The sequence below is a fragment of the Tiliqua scincoides genome, chromosome 7 (genome assembly GCF_035046505.1).
Source record: "Tiliqua scincoides isolate rTilSci1 chromosome 7, rTilSci1.hap2, whole genome shotgun sequence".
NCBI classification, from domain to species: domain Eukaryota; kingdom Metazoa; phylum Chordata; class Lepidosauria; order Squamata; family Scincidae; genus Tiliqua; species Tiliqua scincoides.
The window spans coordinates 72,636,677-72,662,781 of NC_089827.1; the positions used below are offsets into that span (position 1 = coordinate 72,636,677).

The 26,105-nt window shown below is 45.0% G+C and overlaps 1 protein-coding gene and 1 pseudogene across 2 annotated transcripts in view; both read right to left on the bottom strand.

The window, feature by feature from the left end:
• Nucleotides 1-17,458, bottom strand: part of LOC136657161 (palmitoyltransferase ZDHHC17) — a 63,428-nt gene extending 45,970 nt beyond the window's left edge. For both annotated transcript variants that reach the window (XM_066633826.1, XM_066633828.1), the window contains exons 1-2: nucleotides 17,385-17,458; nucleotides 419-522 (exon numbers count right to left, since the gene is read on the bottom strand). In XM_066633826.1, the coding sequence (XP_066489923.1) occupies nucleotides 419-522; nucleotides 17,385-17,447 (167 nt within the window). In that variant the 5' untranslated portion in view covers nucleotides 17,448-17,458. The remainder of the gene's footprint in view (nucleotides 1-418; nucleotides 523-17,384) is intronic.
• Nucleotides 13,963-14,082, bottom strand: LOC136657885 (5S ribosomal RNA; annotated as a pseudogene).
• Nucleotides 17,459-26,105: the final 8,647 nt, after the last annotated feature.

Here is a 26,105-nt window from a genome sequence, read left to right on the forward strand (position 1 = left end):
AATCCTATGCACCCTTACCTAGAAACAAATCCCACTGAACTCAATGGGGCTTACTTCTGAGTAGATATGCATAAGATTGCACATGGGTTAATTTATGCTGTACAAGCAGACTAAACAGGCACAGAAGAGGAAAACAGTGCAACATTGTTCTTCAAAATCTTATACTACCCATTGGAAGTAACCCTCTTCCTAATTTTGTAGAGTTTTTATTATTTTAATAATGTTAATATATCACACTTTAATTTGAAATCACCAACCTCAAGACTGAAACGAGTTTCTGAAAGAGTGAACTTTCTTCCAAATGTTTCAAGAAATCATCAGTCTGAATTGTTGCATCCCTCAAAATCTCTAAGTCATAAAAATCACTGCTTTCCGTGTAACTGTTTTCCATATGACAACGATATGGAAATCCACTTACTGTGTAGCTTTGACGATATCCCATGTGTTATAATCATCAATGTGGCTTTTGCGCCCAAGAGACTCGTTGTATCCATGGTTATAATGAGCTTGGGGCTTGATTTCCTACAAAAGAGAAGCTCTGTTAGGCTATTGCATCCAGTTTTCTTTTAAAACTTCTTCAAAAAAAAAATCACATTTTACTCTATGATTTCAGCCATTTCATGTTGACTTCAGTACAGTTTTTCAACTTCAAGCATTAAGTTTTTAAAAGTTATAGCAATGACTAGGCATGGGGAGAGAGAGAGTATAGAAACAATCTGCAAGTATTGATAACTGACAGAAAATAGTTTTGATTTAGCAGTTACAATCCCCTAAGAAACAAACTGAATGTGAAATTAGGGTCACTATTTTAAAGTGCTTCTAATAATAAGGAAAAGAAAACACAGTCAAGTGGCAGAAACAGAATCCTTGCATTGTGACAAGGTTGTAAGGTTTATTGGAAGGTAAGCTGACTACATAAAGGAAAACTGGGAACCACAACCAACATTTCTCAGTATGGATATAAGTGTTGTCATTTCACAAGGCAGATATAGCAAAACTAATTTAGGGAAAGCTTAGACAATAAAATTGGAACAATTCATATAAGAGTAATAACCACTGCTTCCCTTATGCACGGCTCTGGGATAATCCAGTTTGTGCTACTGTTTGTTAATTTAGAGAAGGTGCACAACAGATAAAATATTTGGCAAACTGCTCTCAGTTTAAATCTCCACTATAGATAATAACCAACTCCTGGGAAAGCCATCTAAAGCAAAGTAACAAGTGCTCCAATTTAGCTGACGAAGTAAAAAACAGTGCACACAGTGCATGTGCTAAATGAATAGTTCCAAATCTGTATCCTAAGGATACGGCAAACACTGCAATGAATCTTTCCTTCAAAACCCATCCATACCAGTTTTCAGGGGACTCTAAAGGACCAAGGACGATACAATCCACTATTGTTCCATAGTACTGAGAGGACTTCATTTGTTCCAGTAGTGACTCTTCCCAACAAGATTTCTACTGAGACTAAAGCGTCAGCTATCACAAACTAGAAGGAGCAGGCAAAAGTAAAATAAGGAAAAAATAAGGAGGGAGGAATAACCAGTTTAGAGATCACCCCAGGTGGAGCCTGTCTGCTGGCAATTCTCCTTGGGACTTCCTTTTATCCCCCTCCCTCTGCAGCCCCCGGTGTCACATCCCATGCCACTGCTGAGGTCCCCATAACAGAAAGGTGGGAGCTTCAGTAGGAAGGAGGCTTGTACTCACACAACTTGCTTAAGGATAAACTGTGTAAGCAACCATGGTCAGGTGTTTATTCACTATAACTTCAACCTACTCATTTTCTGAGCGTGTCTTTTCCAGCAAACCGTACATCCAGATACTAGACTACAGATCAAAACTCTTTTTGGAGACATACTTATTTGTTAACATTTACATTTCATGCTTCCTTAATCCTGGAACTCAAGAGACATATGCAGGGTTCCCTGGAAGTCACCCATCCACACAGACCTGCTTAGCAAAGTAGCTGCATGCAAAGTAGACACTGCTTTTGAAGCATCTCTTTGAGCAAGGAGGATGCGAGAAGTATCAGAAGCTAATATGCACTGCACCATTGATAGCCCAACTACACATGACATGGAAAATTGATATAGCAATATCTTGCACTTTTATTTGGTCAGGGACCAGAGAGAGCATGGACCAAAGTAAAAAATGGATGAATGTCAAAGCAGTCTTACTGAGCTTGCAAATTTATTTTGGTGGGCAAAACACATAACTAACTATATTAAAGTTGCAAATGCATGTGAAACCTAAACAAACAGTAATTTTAAAAAAGAACAAACATAAGAACATGTGGAACAAAGAAACAAATTCTACTACATAGATACTGCTCAATTGCGGAAGAAAGAAGAAACAGGTTGAGCCTCATTATTCGCTGGGTTCCACTCCAAGCACTCACATGGATGGCAAAAAAAACAACTATAGCAAATCAACTTAAAAAACAAAGTCTCTTTGCTCCTGTGATTTAAAAACAGCCTTGCCGACCTTTGTGATTGAAAATAAGAGTCATTAAGAAGACAATCCATCAATCAGTCCTCCAAGGGCTTAGAAAGGTACTTAGCCCCTCCCTTCACCAATGCAAAGTGATCACTTTTCTTTCATGTGCTCAGGGGGAAGGGAGGGGTCGCCTGGAGAGAAGATTGATGGACTGTCAGCCAGCTGCCCCCCCTCTCTCTCTCATTAACGAGGGTATTGTCAAAGGACTGATCAGTTTTTTAAACTGATTTTAAAGGGATGCATTTTTCCCCTCCTGTAGGGATCAGCACATTTCTTCTCATTTGCAATGGCCATTCGTGTTGAGTCAAATCCATGTATAAAAAAATCCGTGTATAAATAGGCTGAATTTGTACAGTAAAGCACTCATTGCAGAAGTTGAGTAAACACAACACTGGAAACCAAAAAATTGGTAAACCAAATACAATGACATTGTGTTTCTAACATTAAACATTGAGTTTCAAACTGAAAGAAAATGAGGAGCAACTATTTAGTAAAAGTTAGCCATTTAACTACTGATTAAGAGGCAGTCTTAGTATTTTTAGGAGTCTTCTAGGGCAACAGTTCCTAAACTTTCCAGAGCCACAATCCACCTCGTCCTCTGTGGTGGGTCTCAACACTACAGGCCAGAATGACTTACCAGGAGCCTCCAAAAGCCTCTTCCAGGTGGTGCCGGGCCCAAAAACCACTCTATTGGCCTCTGCGGGCTGCAGAGACCACTGGAGTAGATTATGGACCCAGTAGGACCTGGAAGAGGCCTTTGGAGGCTTCTGGTAAGTCATTTTGGCCAAATGTGTCACTGAGCCAGTTTCCGGAATGGCTCCAATATGCTTCTGAAGGTTTTACATAACAAAAAAATGGACAGATGCATGACCAGTCTTTAATCCAAACACTGTATTTGGAGGACATAAAGCTCACATGATCAACAGCTGGCATGGAATAAGTTGTCGCTTATTTTAAAAATGTTCAGAATTGGACCACTCTGATTAACAGACTTATTCATTCAGGCTGAAATATTCATCCATTAAAATCAATGCCAGATTTTCCATTGACTTCACTCTGCTGCAGATTCTACTGTCAGTGTCATCCTGAACTGTTAACATATTCTGCCTAAACAGTAAATTTAAAGGATCAAAGTATCTTTGCCATAAATATATATAAAAACTACAATATTTCAGTTATAATCTATGAACATAAAACATCTTCAATCAGTTATGCTTACTAAAGTAGCATTTCTTCAATAGTATACAGATTTGATAAAATTCATAAATAGAATTCATGCAACAATAGTGACTATACCAAATACTACCCTATGAGCATACCACAACACACAATTAAGCATGCTTGTGTCTATGATATCAATAATCTTTAGATGTGGTTAACAATTTGCTATATCATTTGCATTCTGAATGGTGAGCCAAACTAAGGCTCATTCTAAAAAGCTTTTAGGCAAAATGTTTACATTCTAGAACAGGTTTGAAAAATGATGAAGAGTAAGAAGTCAAACATTTTCATATTTATCAAAATGTGACCAAATCTCCTAAATCTTGTCATAGAAAGACAACAATAAATGCACCACTGCGTGCGCTATGACAAGTTCATGGAGTAGCATAATGGTTGAAGAGCATGAGCTAGAACAGTAGCCTTCAACTTGTCAAGAACTATCAAATTCAAACTTCAATCTGTAACATGGGATCAGTTGAGAAGAGTGGGTAAGTAACCCAGTTCTAGGTCCTAATCCATCTGCTGAAGCCCTATGAGCTAGAAATCCCTGGTTCAAAACTCAACTGAGCCATGAACACAGTCACAGACCTTTGGCAAGCCACTATCTCTTTATTTTAGCCATCCATCACCAGATGACAATACAGAAATGTCATCACAGCCTCTTAAGCTGTGGTATGGAGATATAAACAATGTGCTTGGAGAGATTAGAAAAACTATTGTATTCAATTCATTTATCAACTTTCATTTAACACTGCTTCCAACAGGGACCGAGAATGTTATCCCTGATCATAAAGCAATCCAAGTCAGTTGTGGGTGGAAAAGCAGTATGTTCTCCCCTCCACCTGTCTAGATGCAGGTCCTCAGAGCTGGTGTTGGCCCAGTTTGGTTCCCTATTCCATGCCCCACATCAGGCTTCTGAGATGTCAATGAAGAAAGGACAAGAGAATACAATGAAGCAGCCATAGAGCAAGTAGGGAAGGGGACTAGGAGCAACAGTAGTAGTAGTAGTAGTAGTAGTAGTAGTAGTAGTAGTAGTAGTAACTTTATTGTCGTGCTATAGCACAACGAAATTTATGCACCTTTGAGATACAAGCATAAATATATACAATTCCAACAATCACACTCTACACACTCACCCACACATTCTATACAACATGTATCATAATATAAAAACAGTTTAACAGACCATAATGCCCAGGAGCATGGTAACAACTATATCGCCTTATTCAACTTAATTATGACTGTGGGATAAAAACTGTTCAGGAATCATGTGGTGCATGCTCTAATAGTTCGGTATCGTCTACCCGAAGGCAACAGTTCAAAGAACTTATGAGCCGGATGGAAGGGGTCTCTCAGAATACTATGTGACTTCTGCAGACAGCAGAAGTATATATTGTCTAATATCTATATTATGTATGTATTGGCAACCTTCAGTCTCGAAAGACTATGGTATCGCGCTCTGAAAGGTGGTTCTGGCACAGCGTCTAGTGTGGCTGAAAAGGCCAATCCGGGAGTGACAATCCCTTCCACACCGGGAGCAAGTGCAGTCTGTCCCTGGTCTGTCTCCCTGGCTATGGGCCTTCCTTCTTTGCCTCTTAGCCTCAGACTGTTGGCAAAGTGTCAATATCTATAACACTATGCCAATAACACTATGTCAATAACACTTTGCCAATATCTATATTGTATATATCTAATTGTGTATAGATGTCCTCCAAAGCTGGTAGATGAAGGTTGATGATGTGCTGCGCGATCTTAAGAATGAAATTGATTTCCCATTTTTTCCATGTCTGTATCCATACACAATTCAACTGTAAGATCAATTTTAGACTGCAAGTCTGAAGACTGCACCTTGGGACAGGAAACTACCTTCTAATTCTTTGTAAAGTGTCATGCTCTTTATAAAAAATAAAAACAATGTATTTGACAAAGAGGGCTAGACCTCATGAAAGTGCATGGCACAATAAATACGTTCGTCTTTAACTCATTTCTTCCCAGCCCACAGGTGTACACATTTGATCCCTGTTGCATATATGCAACATTGGGCAGAAATGGCTTAAGGTGCCACAGGACATTCTGAACTGTGTCCAAAATGACAACATCTATCAATACAGCTACCACATGCCCAAGAAATTGTGCAGTCGCATTGGTAAATTCTAAAGTAGTTTCATGCTTCCACCTAGGAAACAACCTACACACAGAACATCTTTGAGTTTAGTTTCAACTTTTTAACATGCAATGCTCTAGCACAGGGGTGTCCAAAGTTTTTGGCAGGAGGGCCACATGGTCTCTCTGACACTGTGTCGGGGGCCAGGGAGAAAAAAAGAACTAATTTACATTTAAAATTAGAATAAATTTACATAAGTTTACATAAATGAATATATTAAGGATGGAATTTATATAAATGAATGAAGGTCTTGTAGTAGCTCAAGGCCTATAAAAGACCTTGCACAAAGCAAGGCTGGCCTTTCCTTTGCTGCTGCTACTGCATCACAGATGTGAAACAAGAAGCAGTGGAGGAACCCTCATCCACAGCTCACGTGAGACGTCAAACAGTTGCCCTCGCACTGAGAGCAGTTGTGTCGGGCCAGTGTGGGCGCCGACAAATCTCCAGAGGGCCAGAGGCTCATTGGAGACTGGGGGCTCCCTGAGGGCCGCATTGAGAGGCTTCGAGGGCTGCAAGTGGCCCCAGGGCCGGGGTTTGGGCACCCCTGCTCTAGCTTGAAGTGTAAGTCTATGCTTCTGTAAGCAGAAGATACCTTTCACATGCGTAAGTGCACCTCTGGATCTAACCTGCTGTTATTTTTGCTGCAAGAACTCACCATTGTGAAATCTACCACATTTAGTGGAATGCAGTCTAACGCATAATGTTAAAACAATGACTAGAAAGGATGGATTACGATGAAGCTATTCAGATTATATGGCAATGAATGGCATTTTGTGCAGGGAGGCTAATGATTGTCTGACAAGCCAAACTCACCAGTTTCCAATGCAGAACATGATGATGATGATGATAATAAACAACTTTATTTGTATCCCGCCCTTCTCCCTAAAAGGGACCCAGGGCGGCTCACAACATATAAAAACAGTTTTAAAAGCATGATTTAACAAGATAAAAACATATTAAAAACACATTAACAGAGGCCATAAAAACAGTAGTCAGAATAAAGTCAGAATAAAAACAGCATAAAACAGCAAGTCATAGAGGAATCCAGCCCATAAACAGAAACTAAAAGATGTATAAAAAAGTTAAGAAGGCCATAGAATCAGAATGCTTGTTTAAAGAACAGGGTCTTCAGGCCTCACCGAAAAAACTCGAGAGGGAGCCATTCTCGTCAAGGGGAAGGGAGTTCCACAACGTTGGTGCCACTACTGAGACGGCCCTATTTCTTGCCGCCGCCCCACGAACCTCCTTGGGCGGCGGCACTTGTAAAACGGCCTTCTCTGATGACCTGAGAGGACAAGCCGGATTGTACGGGAGTAGGCGATCTCTAAGATAGCCCGGCCCATAGCAGTATAGGGCTTTAAAGGTCAAAACCAGCACCTTGAATTGGGCCCGGAAACGAATGGGCAGCCAGTGTAGTCCCCGGAGAAGCGGACCGACCGAGTCAAACCGCCTAGCTCCAGTGACCACGTGGGCCACCGCATTCTGCACTAATTGCAGTTTCCGAACCATCTTCAGGGGCAGCCCTACATAAAGCGCGTTACAATCTAACCTCAATGTCTTCACACTTCCCCGCACTTCAGAGGCCAGGGTGTCGAACAGGCATCCCCCAGCACCACCATCTGGAACCGACCCTCCAAGTAGGAGCAGAACCACCGCAAAACAGTGCCTGCAACTCCCAACTCGGCCAATCGGCCCAGAAGGATACCATGGTCGATGGTATCGAAAGCCGCCGAGAGGTCCAGCAGGACCAACAGGGACACACTCCCCCTGTCCAGTTCCCGGCGTAGGTCATCCATCAAGGCGACCAAGGCAGTTTCCGTCCCAAAGCCCAGCCTGAAACCAGATTGAAAAGGATCCAGATAATCTGCTTCATCCAAGACCCTCTGGAGTTGGGCCGCCGCCACCCGCTCAATTCTTAAATTTCCAATTCAATAATTCACCACCATCCAATCCAATTTCCACCACCCGCTCATTATTGAATTTCCAATTCAATAATGGAAATTCTAATAACTATTTCATTATAACATGCTTAATTTTTAAAAAAACAGCAATATGTCTAAATAACATCACGAATCTTCCTTAAGTGCCCAATCGAATAAAAAGATTTCATATTTATTCCAAGATGTTAGCAATAAAGTACATACTATTTGCACAAGAAGTCCATTCCATGGCTTTGAAGTCGCTGTCATGTGCCTCGTCTTCACTGTTCCAAAGGTGCTTTTCCCACCCTCAGTGATTAAACTTTAAGTAAGGCTTCACTGCCATACTTTAGCTGATAGTGGAATTTGATTATTTTTGTATGATTGAATGGCAAGTCCAACATGAAAACTTATTAGCATCTGCATCAATGCATCATTCAGAGCTTGACATTCCCCCTTTCCTTCCTTTCATTGGTTAAAAGATGCCAGACATACTGTAGATACAGAAAGATAGGGGTTTAACTTCCATAAATTAGTTAACCTCATTCACTGCTATTTGGAATACTTCTCAAAATAATCCAGGCTCATAAACAAATTTAAGGCATTCATACTGGTAAGAAAATAACAGCCACTCAAGTTTGCACTGCCTATAAAACTCTCTAGCCTCATGCCTTAATTCTGCACTTCAGAAAAGCACAAAAATTTATGAGAAAGACTAAAGTGTCAATTACTTATGCCACAAGGGCACACTGCAGTCAAGTGCCATGCTCTCAGTGGAAGTACTGTAGGTGAGAACTATCACCCTGAGGACTGCAGAGACAACATTCTTTATTCTCCTGTATTCCTGCCATGATGGTCTCTTCCACCCTTTGCAATCTCACTCTATTTTCATTGCCCACTAAGGGCCCAATCCTATTCAGTCTTCCAGTGCCAGTGTAGCCGCGCCAATGGGGCATGCGCTGCATCCTGTGGTGGGGAGGCAGTCACAGAGGCCTCCTCAAGATAAGGGAATGTTTGTTCCCTTACCTTCGAGTCCCACTGTGGCTGCATCTGTGCTGGAAAGTTGGATAGGATTGGGCTCTAAGGCTCTGCCACTACTCTGCAAATATAAGACAGAAAAAGATACAGATTGTCTGCATCTGCTAACTCTCACAGCCTGCCTCTTACCTAAAGGAAATGTTGATTTCACATCATATATTCATATCATATTTCAAAAAAGATCAAGACAGAGGAACAAACTAGAAAACAGCACACTGTATTCAAAGTTTGCACCCAGCACAAAGCTGTTGTTGAAGGCTCATTCTACCCATGTGGAAAGTCTTTGGCATTCATGCTTCCAATGATAGAAGCTGCACTTCGCACAAACTTACAATAAAATCTCATTAAGACATACAGATATAAAGGGAATGAACCACACTTAATAGTGTCTGAAGTCTCAGCCTAGACCCAGAATTACAAACTATAAAAAGCTTATTCAAACTAATCAACGGTTTTCCTGCCCTACAAGGGAATTGGGAATCAGGAAAGTATTTATGTGGGCACAGAGGGGGGCCGCAATGGTGCTGCAGTTTTCACAACCCTGTCGCAATCAAGGGGCTTGTTTGTTACCTGAGGATAGAGCTGGTCTCTTGCAGGCTCCTGGAGGCTGGCAGCTCCCTCCGATGTCTTCAGTGGCTGAGTAAACAGCCCTTACCTCAGATCAGCAAAGACATCAGGAGATGCAAGCCTCCAGAAGCCTGAAAGAGGCCAGCTCTTCCCCTCAGGTAACGAACAAGCTCCTTGGTAGTGATGAAGCTGCTTGCTGCAGTGCCATTGCTGACATTAAAGCAGGGCTGCTCCCCTTAAGGGAAAATGACTTGTTTCCGGTTCCTGTGGTGGGTCACGGCCCATCACTTTGGGAACTGCTGTTCTACCATATTTTTTTAAAGCTTCATTTTGATCTAAAAAATTACAACAGGGAATTTTCAGTACAAAACAGCTGTGTAATGCCTGCTGCTTCTTTAAATGAATTTCTCACACTTTCAATTGCATTTCCTCCTTCTCTCCCGATTCCTCAGTATCTTAATTTTCCCTAATTTCCATTTTCATATAATTGTTAAAAATCAAATAAGCTTAATACAACGATTAATTAATGTTCAGTGTCAAACTCAGACCAGAGAACTTTTAAATGCATCTTGTGTAACTTTTTTTACACAGAAGACTAATTTTAACAGTGTGAAAATCATAAAAGGAAAGAGGCTACATCTTTCAGTGACAAACAGTAGTTGCTAAATTTGTATTTCTCTTCACCACGAAATGGCACTATGTCAGTATGAGAACACAAGCCCAACCAACTGCATCCACAAATAGTTCTACAGTTCATTCTATATTCAAATTGTTCTTTTGTTGGCAGTTTAAATAAACAAACACAGCACCACCCTAACACACAATCACCCTGACTAGTCCTTCCCTTTAATACAGCTGGAATGCAGCTGGAATAAAGGTAGAAGTGCTTGAGGGTATTGTGCCTTATGCCCCAAATGTGTGTGGGAATGGGGGGGGAGGGGGACAGAACAAGCAAGGAGTCACTCTGTGGTGCAACAGCTTTTCCCTTCAGACCTGCAATAAACTTTCTTTAAAGTTAGAAAACTGAGTACAGCACCTCCATCCCTTCCCCTACTGTTCAACAATTGCTTGGCAGAGCTGCATTGACACTGGAAAGTTGAATAGCAGGAATTGTCCTGCTTCCTGCTAGTCTCCCTCTAGCTGATTGCTGGATGCTGGTTGCCTGGTCTCCTTCTAGCTGGCTGCCTGCATCTCCAGTTAAGCAAGAATGTTCTTTTCTTACAAGTAACACCCATGCTTCCATCAATGCTAAAGAAAAACATAGGTAATGGGTGTGGGGGGAGCAGGAGGATTCCCACAGATCTGCGGATAAATGAAACTGTGATACTGGATCCGCAGATACGGGGGGGGGGGATCGGGACACCTGTATCAGTATTATATTTTTAAAAGACCAAATATATAGATTTGCAGAATGCTAAAGAATTCCGGCACTATTTTGTTTCCACAATAACTTTGTTACTGTAAAACTTCACCTGCACAATTTTCACAGAGGAAACTTAAAAAAGAAGATAAATATGACCAAATGTAAGATACGGTCTGAAACTAATATTTAAAATATTATCTATGAGAAATATTCTAGCTGCTCAAAAAAGCCCAAATACTTGGGACACGTTTTATTAACAGAAACTTTCATAAATAAACTTTAAATAAGTTTTCAGTTACTGCCGACCTCTTTTTCATTTTACAAATAACTATAAGAGCCCTATGTAATATACTATGATGACTAAAATAAAGAAAGCTTCTAAGGCTGCAATCTTCTACACTCCCTTTAGGGGATAAGATAAGTCCCACTGGATTTAATGAGGCTCGCTTCTGAGCACACATGCGTAGGATTGTGTTGTATGCAAGTCAAGGGTCTTTAAAAGACACTCATGTGCTCCCTCAGCTAGTGCTATATTAGCACAATTCAATCTGATAGATCAGTGTTTCTCAAACTGTGAGTCAGGACCCACTAGGTGGGTCGTGAACCAATTTCAGGTGAGTCCCCATTCATTTCAATGTTTTATTTTTAATACATTAGACTTAATGCTACCATGGGATATGACTGCATTTCGGAAAATGTTACAGACCTGTACTTTTAACAAGCTACTTTGTATATTCTTTTAACAATGATAGTAAATGGGACTTACTCCTGGGTAAGTGTGGGTAGGATTTCAGCCTAGAATTGTTAAAAATTTCCTGCTTGATGTTGTCACTTCCAGTCATGACAACACTTCTGATGGGTCTTAACAGACTGTCTTTCTAAAAAGTGGGTCCTGGCACTAAATGTTTGAGAACCACTGTGATAGATAGTTGCTGCCCCCACTACACAGAAATGGATGGGGCTAGCTGCTCTCAGACAGGAAAGTAAAGATTTAAAAAAAACAGCAAGAAACATATGATCCTCTGAATAACACTCCAATAGAGAAAAAAGGGTTTTACAAAAGAAAATCAGCATGCAGTTGGGAAACAAGTAAGGTATCCAAAACACAACCCTGCTAGTTAAGGCCAAATGCCCATCTAGTTCATTACCCTTTTCCCAAAGTGGCACACCAGCTGGATCCTGCAAATGGTATATAGAGACTCGTACCGAATCTGACCGTACACGGGCTAGGGCCCAGTTGAGAGCATATTCTAAGGCGGTGGAGGCAGCTAAAAGGGCGCACCTCTCTGCCACCATTGTATCTGCAGAGAACCGTCCAGCTGAGCTCTTTCATGTGGTCCGTAGCCTTTTACATCTGGCCCCCCCTACTGGTGGGGAGGAGCACACAAAGGCTCGCTGTGACGAGTTCGCAAAACATTTTGCAGAGAAGGCTGATCAGATTCGGCATGACTTGGACGCCGCTATGGGCATGTCTAGTGATGTCCCCGGGGCACCTGTCTATCCTGCTATTTGGGATTCTTTTCAGCTTGTAGAGCCTGAGGCTGTGGACAGGATTCTCTGGAGTGTGAGACCTCCTGCTTGCCCGCTCAACCTGTGCCCAGCATGGCTAATTAGGGCTGCCTGGGAAGGGCTGGCCGAGTGGACGGGGAGGGTGGTGAACTCATCTCTGAGGGACGGGGTGCTCCCGCCTGCCTTGAAGCAGGCGATGGTTCGCCCCCTCCTGAAGAAGCCCTCCCTGGATCCCATTAATTTAAATCACTTTCGGCCGGTCTCGAATATCCCATTCCTGGGCAAGGTGATTGAGCGGGTGGTAGCATCCCAGCTTCAGAGGGTACTGGAGGAAACGGATAATCAGGACCCATTCCAATCTGGCTTCAGGGCGGGGTTCAGGACAGAGACTGCCTTGGTCACCTTGGTGGATGATCTTCGCCGGGGGATGGACAAGGGGAGTGCAACCCTGTTAGTCCTGCTGGACCTCTCGGCGGCTTTTGACACCATCGACCATGGTGTCCCTTTTGGGTCGGCTGGCAGGGTTGGGGCTTGGAGGTACTGTTTTGAAGTGGTTCCGCTCCTTCCTGGCTGACAGATCCCAGAAGATGGTGCTGGGGGACGCCTGTTCAGCACCCCGACCTCTTAGGTTTGGAGTGCCGCAGGGTTCCATCTTATCCCCCATGCTTTTTAACATCTACATGAAGCCGCTGGGAGAGGTCATCCGGGGGTTTGGAGTGGGTTGCCATCAGTATGTTGATGACACCCAGCTTTATCTCTCCTTTCCCCCTGATTCTGAGGAGGCGGTTGGGGTCCTGGATTGCTGTCTGGAGGCGGTTAGGGTCTGGATGTGGGCGAACAAGCTGAAATCAAATCCGGATAAGACAGAGGTGCTCTTGGTTCAGAAATCCACAGCTCGGGTACTGGACTATCGTCCGGCTCTGAATGGGGTTGCACTCCCTCTGAAGGAGCAGGTCCGCAGCTTGGGGGTTCTCCTGGACCCACAGCTGCTCCTGGAGTCCCAGGTGGCGGCGGTGGCCAGGGGAGCCTTCGCTCAGCTTCGGCTGATTTGCCAGCTGCGACCGTACCTGAGCTGCGCGGACCTGGCCACAGTAACCCATGTCCTATTGACATCTAGATTAGATTATTACAATGCGCTCTACGTGGGGCTGCCTTTGAAGACGGTCCGGAAATTACAACTAGTACAGAACGCGGCTGCTCGTGTGGTTGCTGGGGCACGTCGGTTTGACTCTGTCAAGCCACTGCTCCAGCGGCTACACTGGCTGCCGGTTCTGTTCCGGGCCCAATTCAAGGTGCTAGTTTTGACTTTTAAAGCCCTTTATGGCTCGGGTCCGGGGTATTTGAGGGACCGCCTCCTTCCCTACAATCCTGCCCGTGCTCTTAGATCATCTGGGGGGCCCCTTTTGACTGTGCCGCCACTAAGAGATGTGAGAGGGGCAGCGGCCAGGAAGAGGGCCTTCTCGGTGGTGGCCCCCAAACTGTGGAATACCCTCCCCTTAGAATTGAGAACTGCTCCCTCGTTGCTAACATTTTGGCATGGACTGAAGACCTTTTTATTTCAAAAAGCTTTTAATTATTGACAGGCTGGCTGGTGTTCTAGCTTCTTGCTTTTTATACGAGAATCCACCGGGTTTGTTTGTTTTTGATATGGCTGGCAACCTTCAGTCTCGAAAGACTATGGTATAAGCCTACAGCACCCGGTATTCCCAGGCGGTCTCCCATCCAAGTACTAACCAGGCCTGACCCTGCTTAGCTTCTGAGATCAGACAAGATCAGGCATGTGCAGGGTAACAGTTGCTGCTGTTTGTTTTTAGATTTTTAATTATTGTAAATTGTTTTAATGATTGTTTTTAATGTTGTATTTTAAATTGTTTGTAAGCCACCTTGTGTGCCTGTTGGGCAAAAAGGCGGGGTATAAATTAATAAAATAATAATAATAATAATAATACTGCTGCTGAACCTGGAGGCAGCACATTTCCATCGTGGTTAGTAACCAAAGATAGACCAGACCTCCTTGGTTTTGTCCAATCGCCTTTTAAAGCCATCCAACCTCATCATCACACCTTATGGCAATGAATTCCACGATTACATGCTATATAAAATACCACCTCCTTTGGTCCATAGTTAATCTGCCAACCAGTTTCACTGAATGATCCCTGGCAGAATGATCCCTGGCAAGAGAAAGAACTTCACACCATGCATTATTTTATAGGGCTCAGTCGTGCTCCTATTAATCCCTGCCCCCCAGGAAAAAGAAAACCCAAGCATAGCAGCTTTTCTGATAAAGATAGTGCTTCAGCATCCTCAGTGTTTTGGCTCCCCTCTCTTGTATCTTTCCCAGTTCGAAAAAACTCTTCTAGAGATGTGGCAACTAGAGTAGGACACAGGATTCCAAATGTGCTGCAACACACACTTGTATAGCAACATTATAACTTTAGCTTATGTTCTTATTCTTGAACCCTCTCCTAATAAACTCAGGATGGAATAAGCCTTCTCCACAGCTGTTGCACAATGGGTTGGTATTTTCACTGACCACATTGAACGGCCCAATATATCTTTTCTGGTTAATCACCAACAGCTCAGAACCTAAGAGTGTATATGTGAAGCTGTAATATATATTTTTTTAGCCCAAATGTGCATCACTTGGTAATTATTAATGTTGAACTGCAGTGGCCAATGGATGCCCACTCACCCAGTTTGGACAAGGCCACTGAAGCATTTCACAATTGTTTTCATTTTTATCACTCTAAATCAGGGGTGTCAAACTCACTTCATGTAGTGGGCCGAACAGCATTCATGATGCCTGCTGAGGACCAGAAGTGACAACATTAAGCAGATGGTCAGAAATTAGCACTTTGTTCTTACAAAGATTAACTACAAACAACAGAAAAGAAAATGTGCAAATCTTATTCATAATTTCAAGATATGAGAGAGCCCAATTATAATGGGGACCAGATAAATTGCTTCCAGGGCCACTTCTGGCCCATGGGCCTTATGTTTAACACCCCTGATCTATATAACTTGGTGGCATTATCCATAAACTTGGCTATTATTACTGTTTACTCCTAACTCGATAACTTTTCATGATAAAAATGTACCCATAACACCACTGCAGTCTTCTTCCCGAGAGAAACATGTTCATCAAAGTCATGCTTGTTGCAGGTAGAAAGAAAGAAAAGACATCACTGCTTCTCAAGCAACTTGGCAACTCTGGAAAAGTGTAATGTACCCAGCAGACTGGATTAAGGATGGAAATCAATGCACCCTTAAAATGAAGTACTGCTAGCCATAAATTAGTGGACCTCTGATGCTGCCTGGCTATTGGGATACGACTTCCTCAACAGGCAGCCAAACATTACTCAGGGCTGGGAACTTTTGTATTTGGTAAGCACATATTCCATAATGGCTGAACCCACAACGTGTCTTTATAGGGTGACCAGATACAAAGGGGGACAGAGCACCTCTACCTTTACCCATTGTATAGAAGAGAGTTATGCCAGTTCAATATGCAATTCAATACGGAAGGGCTTAAAAAGCTGCACCAAAATCCCTTTTCTATACAATGGTTAAAGGTACAGGCATTCTGTCCTCTGTGACATCTGGTCACCCTCTGAATAGGAGGTGTGACTTCTCAATAGGAGGTGTGACTTCCTGAATAGGACTTCTCAAGTCAGCGCACCTAAGGTAACACTGTTCTCTATTCCTATGATTGCACAGTGCCTGCTTCCACCCAGCTAAGAATGCAATACTATCCACACTTTCCTGGGGGGATAAGCCCATTGACCACAGCAGGACTGACATCTGAGTAGACATGCAGAGGAAGAAGGTGGACATACATAGGGTAAGCAGATACAATGGTGGACAGAGTGCCTCTACCTTTAACCATAGTACAGAAGAGGAACATTTGGCAGGTGCAGCTTTTAAAACCCTTCCATGTTGAGCAGCACCTGCCAACATTCCCTCTTCTACACAGTGGTTAAAGATAGAGGCACTCTGCCCCCCTCATACCAGGCCCCAGTCCCTGCAGCACAGTCTCTCCCAAGCACCAGTAGTGTGTGTGTGTGTGTTGTGTCAATTCCAGGCCTGAGTTTTGCCAAGCAGTGTGTTGCTTCACAACATGGAAAGGTTTAAAAAGCTGCACTTGCCAAAGGTAGAGGCACTGTTCCCCTGCTAACCCTCATACAGGGACTCAGTCCCTGCAGCACAAGCAGCAGTCCCCCAAAGTAGCAGGCAGTGTATGTTGTGCCACTTTCAGTCAGTGAGTGACTGTGTGTTCTGTTATTTCCAGAGAAGGCAGAGTGTGTTCCTGTGTGGTGTCAGATGCAGAGAGAGAGTGAGTGTGTGTTGTGCCACTCCCAGGCAGAGGGAGTGTGTGTGTTGTGCCACTTCCAGGCAGAGAGTGTGTGTGTGTTGTGCCACTTCCAGGTCAGGCAGAGAGAGTGTGTGTGTTGTGTCACTTCCAGGCCAGGCAGAGAGTGTGTGTGTGTTGTGTCACTTCCAGGCCAGGCAGAGAGTGTGTGTGTGTTGTGCCACTTCCAGGCAGACAGTGTGTGTGTGTTGTACCACTTCCAGGCCAGGCAGAGAGTGTGTGTGCCTGTGTGGTGTCACAGGCGGAGAGAGAGTGTGTGTTGTGTCACTTCCAGGCAGAGAATGTGTGTGTGTTGTCACTTCCAGACCAGGCAGAGTGAGTGTGTGTGTTGTGCCACTTCCAGGCAGAGTGTGTGTGTGCCTGTGTGGTGTCACAGGCAGAGAGAGTGTGGGTGCGTGTGTGGTGCCACTTCCAGCTCTGCACCTCCCCGGGGAGCCGTGTGGGGCAGCCCCGGGGACACCCCCTGCGCCAGGCAGGCCCAGAGCGCTGGGGTGAGAGCCCCGCCCCGCCTGCCCCGCCCCCGCGAGGCGCCGAGTAACGGGAAGGAGGCCCGCTACCTGCCGCCCCCGCCGGAGAAGGCCCCGCAGCCTCCCCGCCCGGCCCGGGCCAGCCCCCGCCCCCGCCCCGGGGAGTGCCGAGGAGTGCCGGCGGCGGCCAGGGCTCCCGCTCCTCCGCCCGCCCGCCCAGCTCCGGCCCGCCGGGGCAGCTGCGAGGCCCGGCCCGGCGCCGCCCGCTCACCTCCGGGCGCAGGACGGGGACGCAGCCCGCCTCCTTCTCGCACTCCTCCAGAGGCGCCGCCATCTTGGTGCGAGCGCGCCGCGCTGCATGCCGGGTAGCGCTCGCCTCGTTCCCCCCCCCCCCCGCTGGAGCCACACGCCTGCTCAGGGCCGCCTCGGCAGGCGCGCGCCAGGGGGAGGGACGTGGCTGGCTCGGGGGTCTCCCACACGCGTGTCCGCGTGTCCACATGGCCCCGGCGGCACACACGTGTCTGTGTGTTCACACGACTCCAGTTGCAGACGCGTGTCCACACGACCCCTCAGTGGCACACGCATGCCTTGGTCTGCACACAACCCCAGTGGCACACGTGTGTGTGTGTGTGTGTGCACACAATCCCAGTGGCATGCACGTGTCTGGGTGTTCACACACACAACTGCAGCAGCACATACGTGCCTGGATGTACACACAGACACAGCAGCACACTCGTGTCTCTGTGCACACAACTCTTGCCTGCCTACAAAGGCCTCCATCGACGTCACCCAGTGGCTCCATGCCAATGGGGCATGCGCTGCATCCTGTGGCGGGAGGCAATCCCAGAGGCCTCCCCAAGGCTTGTTCCCTGAGCTCCAGGCTGCATTGCAGCTGCACCCACCCGCCTTCGATTGCAGGGGTGCTGGGAAGTGGGACAGGATTGGGCCCTCAGACGCAGCTTGGGACGCCTGGCAGTGCCGCCCTACCAGTTTCACTGAAAGGGGCTGAAGAGGTTGTGAGAGGAGGGGCTGCTGCAAGAAGCACTTTGTTCTCCCGCAGGAGCCCATTCGCTGCAGATAACCTAAAACAGGCAAACCTGGACTGTGTTCTCAGGATATGGGAATGGGCCAGTTGCCCTGCACAGCAGTGACAGCAGTGCCTTCTGCGGAGGCATCAGCTCAGCGGCCAGCCCAGAGGTGCTCTGAGAAGTGACACCTCGGCAGAAGCAGCACTGCTGAAAGGGTGGCCCATGAGATAACTGGGCTCTTCCAGCACCTTAGCAGTGTCTCCTCTCACCCCACTGACGGCCCAATCCTATCCAACTTTCCAGCACTAGTGCAACCGCAATGCAGCCCCAGGGGAAGGTGACAAATGTTCCCATACTTTGAGGAGGCCTCTTGACTGCACCCCCAGCACAGAAAGCAGTGCATACTACTACTACTACTACTAACTAGGTATTTCTATACCGCCTTTCTGGTCATCGGATTACTCCTCTCACTTTATTCAAGGCGGTTTACAGTTCTTCCACGCAGGCTGAGAATACCCCATTGGCACACAGCAGCACCGGCACTGGAAAATTGGATAGGATTGGGCTCTTAATCTGCCCCTTCACCCATAACGTTCCTTGGCCACGCTGCTGAAAGAGCAGTGTTGGGAGAGCCCTATTATCACCTAGGCTGAATGATAAAGAGTTTCTGAGACGCGTATCCAACCCACATTTGATACCCCTGGTCTTTGCTTCTCCATCACTTGGAGTTCTGGTGATGGGCAACCTTTCTACTCAGAGCACAATACACTTTGAGTTCATTTATCAAATCTCACATCATTTTTCTTTCTCCCATTGCCAATACGCTGAGGGCACAATCCTAACCGCATCTACTCAGAAGTAAGTCCTATTTTGTTCAATGGGGCTTACTCTCAGGGAAGTGTGGTTAGGATTGCAGCCTGAATAAGGTTCCACTTGCAAAACAGGATACCTCAAATCTTTGTTTCTGTCTCTCTAGTTCTAGTTCATCTTTTGCTTTGAGATAACGTTTGCTGCTTCAAATCTCATGTAGGTTTTTTTTTTTTTGTCCACACAGTCTGAAATCTGAATCAAAGTCACTTCAGGAGCCTGCAATTCCTGCAGAATGACAAGATGCCCATTTTTGCTTTCTTTCTCTTACAGAATGTTTTCCACAATTCTTTTGTCAATACAACCCTTTGATTCTTCCTTTGCACACTACTATCACTATAGGTAACCTGCCTTTCACAGGGCAGCCCACCAGTGGGAAGAAATGAGTATTCACTTCTGATGCTTATGGTGGGAGTCATCAAGCAGGATCCAAGTAGAGCCCCCAGATTGACACCAGCCATTATTTCTCAGTAGTGAAAAAGTAATAGCGGCCAGTAATATTGGGCTAGTCACTATTTCTCAGTCTAACCAACCTCACGGGGTGGTTGTGAGGATATAATGGAAGAGGGAGAAGCTTGGGTGCTGCCTTGTCTTATTTGGAGTCCACAGATTCACAGAGGATCTGTTGTTGGCATCCTTCAGTCTCGAAAGACTATGGTGTCACGCTCTGAATGGTGGTTCTGGAACAGAGTGTCCTCTCCAGAGCGCGAAGCCTGGGTAAAGTAGGTATGGAGGATAGGCTGTTACCCATGCAGCAAATCCCCCCTCTCCACGTCGCTGAAATGGTCCAATGGAAAGGCAGAGGCCAATACGGTTGGTTCCAGCGGCGTCGCAGGAGTTGCCAGAACGTGACTGTGTTCAGCCACGAACTGCCTCAGGGACTCCGGCTCCGGATTTTGCCTCGAGGTTGACTCCTGAAGCCTTTTCCATAACTGGATGTAGCCACAAGGCAGTGGAGGTTTGGGATCAGTTTTCCTTCTCTCAGATGAGCTGCCTTCCCAGGCTGACGAGCCCCATCTACCCGGTGACTGTTTAGTCGCCTCTTACGACAAGTACAGCCAAACTGAGGGCCTATTCTTATTCCCAGCACCACAGAGGATAACCCATAGCAAAGCCAGATAAGTCGATGGTGGGGGGTGGGGGACTGATTGGAGTACAGACTGGGATGGGAACAGGATGCAGTGGATCTCAGCGGCAGCAAGATCTGATTTTGGGGCCTGCCACATCCCCTTTGACCTAACAGATGTTACACCAGCAAAATTGCTGGTGTAGATCTGAGTAGGCCCATAGGAGAGCAGGGAGTAGTGAAGGAGGTCAGCTTTCTCGGCATGCCTGGTCCCCAGCTGGCCTGCGACTGCATCAGCATCCTTGCACCATGCAGGCTGGCCAAGAGTTGGGTTGTAATGTTAACAAAATTAAGAATGTTCTTGAAGTTTCCAGTATGAACTTGTTTACATTCTACCAATGTATCTGTAACTCTAAAACACATGAAAAAATGACATTATCATGGCTTTTCACTTAAAAAATAATTTTTTCTAATTACATTGGATTGGGTGTTTTTTTACTCTTTCTATTTTATTTTCCTCTGTATATGTGAAAGAGGACTTTTATGTAATTTGTATTATATCATAATGCTCATAAGCTTAAAATAACCCACATGATCCAACTCTTTGTTATTTAGTACTTATCTCATATTGGATCTAACTGCAAAGTACTGACAAATAGCGCTGCAGAATGTTAAAGCTGTAAATAAGTGTTTGACTAATGAACATGTTTACATTCAATAAATGTATAAATGAGCATGGTGGAAGATGGACAGCAGGTGCCAACAACTACATTTCTCAATGAATTACTGTATATGTGAGGGCCAGTGGTATCACTAGGGGGTGTCAGGGGTGCAGACCACACCCAGTGACATACTCGGAGGGGGTGTGTGTGACATCACTAGTGGCCAAAATTGTGAAATCTTGATATTTTTGAATAATACATCACGTTATATATCATTCAATGAGTAATTTAAAGCGGAATGAAACCAGCATTGAAATGTCTGTATTCTATCAAATGTATTCTAACCAGAAAATAATAATAATAATAATAATAATAATAATAATAATAATAATAATAATAATAATAATAATACAGGTATTTATATACTGCCTTTCTTGGTCGTCAGATTTCTTCTCAGACTTTAATTCAAGGTGGTTTACATAGGCAGGCTATACTAAATCCCAATCAGGATTTTTACAATTGAAGAAGGTTCTGTCTTTCAAGAACTACAACATTTCAGGTGGATCTTTTATGATCTGGTATCACATTCTGGCCTCCATTTTCCTCCCACACAGGCTGACAGCGGTCAAAGAGCAGGTGGAATAACTCAGCATAACTCGGCTAGGCTTGTCAGCTGCTTCAAGATCTCGCTGTTCACGGTGCCAGTGGCCTCGAACTGGTGACCTTCGGATGTTATCTTCAGGCAAACGGAGGCTCTACCCTCTAGACCAGACCAAAAGGAAAACACAACTGCCTTATGTAACAAAAGGGGGATTTTAAAAACTCAAAACTGACCAATGAGACTGATTGTTCTGAGAGCCAATGAGGTGAGCCACTCAATCAAATGATACATACCTATATTTTCACAATTTGGCCAGTAGTGGCGCCACCACCCTGAGGGTGTCACCCAGTCCAGTCCGTACACCCCATCTCCTAGTGACGCCACTAGCAATGGGGGAAAAGTGGAGCCATGGGTGTCTGAATGCTGTGAATAGCCATTGTTTTTTTCTTGGGGGATGGATGGAAAATGTGCAGGATCTTTTATGGCCTTCCCTTCCTCGGTAAGCACCTTCCTTTGATTACCTGTGCAGGCTGCCTCCTCTTTGCAGCCTGGGTTTGCACAGGTTCTTGGTTTTAGAGGCAAGCTGCCTCTGATTGCCAGATGCAGGGGAGGGCACCAGGACGCAGGTTGTGCCTGTTGTCTTGTGTGCTCCATGGGGCATTTGGTGGGCCACTATGAGATACAGGAAGCTGGACTAGATGGGCCTTTGGCCTGATCCAGCGGGGCTCTTCTTATGTTCGTATGTGGAATTGGGATCCCTGGTGGGTAGAATCTGTAAGGTGGGATCTGAATAATGAAGCACAAGTATTCTTTCCTTCCTGTATTTCATAGGGCACAATCCTAACCCCTTATGTCAGTGCTTTCCAGCATGTCCAGCTGACATAAAGGCAATGCTGCTCTGAGGTAAGGGAACAAACATTCCCTTACTTTGACGAGGCCTCCGTGAGTGACACCCAACTGCAGGATGCAGCACATGTCCCATTGGCCCCGCTATGCCAGTGCTGGAAAGCACTGACATAAGGGGTTAGGATTGCATCCTTATTGGTCTTGACTGTTTCTTATTGAAAGTGCTTTCTTTTTGTGCAAAGTGCTCTTCAACCACAGTTCCCACTACCAGAGTTCCCACATGTGCACTAAGTGCTGTGGACATGACAAAGCAAGGCCGCCCTCTGCTGTGCCCTTGGACATATGATGTGTGTGTTTCCTGGTGGGGTCTTTTATATTGTAGATGGTGCTCCAGAGGACTGAAGATGCAACCCTATACATGGGAATAAACCCCATTAAAAACAATATTCTTCTTATGGGGCTTACTTCTGAGTAGGCATGCATAGGCTTCTGCTGTGGAGAAACTTGCTATGAGCTGACAACTGGATTTGTGGATGCCTCTGAATTTGTCATGTGATCTTCCTCCTCCTCCTCCTCTTCCTGCCAGCTGCTCTAGGTAGGATCTAGATTCATATCAATGTGGCAATTTAGAAAAGCAGGAAATTGAGATGCCATTTTTAGCATCACTGGTCAAAGCACCTTAGATTTCCAAGGTTGCATTTGCATCGCCCATTGCTGTCCCAGTTTGGCAGAAAACTGTGACTGAGCTCATACCTTGTGAACAAAACATAGTGTGAAACAACAGGGACCCCTGCTGACCCTCTGACCTAGCCTTTCATTGTTTTTAATTGCAGACATTTATATCCCACCTTTCCATTGCATGCCAAAGGCAGTCCTGCACAAGTCAGTACAAATGTCCCCTTACCCTTAGGAGACTTCCAGCAGCCAAGTATCCTCTGCAGATGCAGCAGAAACCTCAGAGCACCACTGCATTGCCAGGTGGGGATTTAGGTAGGATTGGGCTATAAGCTTCCATTTTTATTCCTTGTTGTTGGCAACCTTCAGTCCCGAGAGACTATGGTATCACGCTCTGAAAGGTGGTTTTGGAACAGCGTCTAGTGTGGCTGAAAAGGCCAATTCGGGAGTGACAATCCCTTCCACAACAGGAGCAAATGCAGTCTGTCCCTGGTCTGTCTCCCTGGCTATGGGCCTTCCTTCTTTGCCTCTTAGCCTCAGGCTGTTGGCCAAGTGTCTCTTCAAACTGGGAAAGGCCATGCTGCACAGCCTGCCTCCAAGCGGGCCGCTCAGAGGCCAGGGTTTCCCACTTGTTGAGGTCCATTCCTAAGGCCTTCAGATCCCTCTTGCAGATTTCCTTGTATCGCAGCTGTGGTCTACCTGTAGGGCGCTTTCCTTGCACGAGTTCTCCATAGAGGAGATCCTTTGGGATCCGGCCATCATCCATTCTCACGACATGACCGAGCCAACGCAGGCGTCTCTGTTTCAGCAGTGAATACATGCTAGGGATTCCAGCACGTTCCAGGACTGTGTTGTTAGGAACTTTGTCCTGCCAGGTGATGCCGAAAATGCATCGGAGGCAGTGCATGTGGAAAGCGTTCAGTTTCCTCTCCTGTTGTGAGTGAAGAGTCCCCGATACCTAATGGCTAATGCCAACAGCATGTGATTTATACGGAAAACATTTGATAATGGTTTAGCACTGAAAACAATGAAGTGTAGGTTCTAATAAGAGGCAATGCAAGAAAGGGGGTGAGTGGGAAATAGACACACAGACACAGAGAAGAACATAAGAAGAGCCCTGCTGTATCCAGCTTCCTCTATCTCACCAGATGCCTCAGGGAGCATGCAAGACAAGAAAAGACCTGCATCCTGTCGCCAGTCCCTTGCACCTGGCACTTTGCGGTAGCCTACATCTAAAACCAGGAGGTTGCACAAACCCATCATGGCTTATAACCTTTGATGGACTTTTCTTCTTGAAATGTGTCCAGTCCTCTTTTAAAGGCATCTAGGCCAGATGCCATCACCACATCCTGTGGCAAGGAGTTCCACAGACTAATTTATTTACAATGGGTAAATAAACCTTTTCTTTTGTTCTAACTCCCTCGACACTCAATTTCAGTGGATGTCCCCTGGTTCTGGTGTTGTGTGAGAGGGAACAGAACATCCCTCTATCCACCCCCTGCATAATTTTGTACATCTCAATCATGTCCTCCTTCAGGCACCTTTTTTTCTAGACTAAAGAGTCCCAAACATTGTAGCTTTTTCTCATAAAGGAGGTAGGTAATCATTTTGGTCACTGCCTTCCGCACACAAAGTTTTGCAGGAACAAAAAGGCAGAAAGTATTTCTGAACTCCCTAAAAATTGCAAATGTTGCTACCCTCCTGCATGAAACATCACCCTGTTTTTGAGGTAGTGGTAATTCTGTGAAGAATCTCTTAAGCCTGGAACATTCAGAATGACATTCCAGATATTTTAAAATGAAAATCTTTTCTCAACTACGCTGATCAGACTCAAATACAAAGCAGGCAGTTCAGTAGAGTTTGTTGCCTTTTGCATATCAATAACCACAGTTCAGTAATACTTTCCCTTGAGAACTGGGCTTACTCTTATGAAGTAAAAAAACCAAAATCTTAATTTAATAGTTAAAAATTACAGTTACTTTAAATGCATCATGTCCTGTACTTTCGGCGAGTCCTTTCAGCGGGGGCTTAGGTGTTGGCATCCTTCAGTCTTGGAAGACTATGGTATCGACTACATATGGAAGACATACTACGTATGGAAGACTACTATGGAAGACTGATTATTACTAATGCACAATAGTGCTGTCATCTATACTTTATGATCGAAAATAAACGTACAGCAATATGACAAGAGTGAAACAGTCATATCCCTTTCTTCATAATTGGAAGAAACTTGTCTTGTGTGCACTCAAGGAAGCATCAACCATTCTGAAAACAAATTTCAAACATATTCCTTGTGCTGTTGTGCTTACTCTGGAAAGATGCTAAACTAGAGGACTCGTTCAAAGAAGATCCTGTGATGCCGGTGGTTGAGGTAGCTTCCTTCCACTGTAGACTGTGCATGTTGAGTGGTCCAAGTATAAGAAGCAGACATCAAAAAGGTGGGCATAGGTAGCCTGGACAGCAAAAAATGTGGGCATCATTTTTGGTCATGCTTATGTTATAAAAATGAGTATCAGAAACTAAGGATTTATTTTCCTCTCTGTGCAGTTTGCATAAACTACATCTGTATTTCTCTTTCTCTGACATTGTCACAACAACCTATGTTTGATTATCTGTCTGCTGCTGCTATTTTAGCTGTTTGAATGTGGTTTTATTATTATGCCATTATAGTGATTTCATGTAATTTTTTTAAATAGTCTTGTGTTTAATGTAAGGTGCCTGCAGGGCCTTCTGGGAAGTCAAACGGCATGATATAAATACAAAAATCAATCGAACAGAGGATATTTCCTGGGGCCCAGTTCCATTCCACTGGATCACAGAGATGATTCACAGTGAAATTCTATACTGTGGTTATGTCTTTTGAGCAGGAATAGGAAACATTACTGAGGCTGCAATCCTAACCACACTTTCCCCATTGAACAAAATAGGACTGACTTCTGAGTAGATCTGGTTAGGATTATGCCCCAAGGCTGCAGTCCTATACACACTTTCCTGGGAGTAAGCCCCATAGACATGAGTAGACATGCCTAGGCTTGTACCCTAACTTCCATTGCTGTGCCAGAACGAGAAGATACTCCAGCACTGATGCAGCAGGGGCACACTGTATCCAGCTTTGGATTTGAGCAGGTGGGAGGTCTCCTTGGGGTAAGGGAGTAGCTATTTAGCTGATGCAGAACCAAGTAGACCTATGTCACACTTGCAGCCATGGGGTTAGGATATGATAGAGGTCTGCTCCGCCATCCCC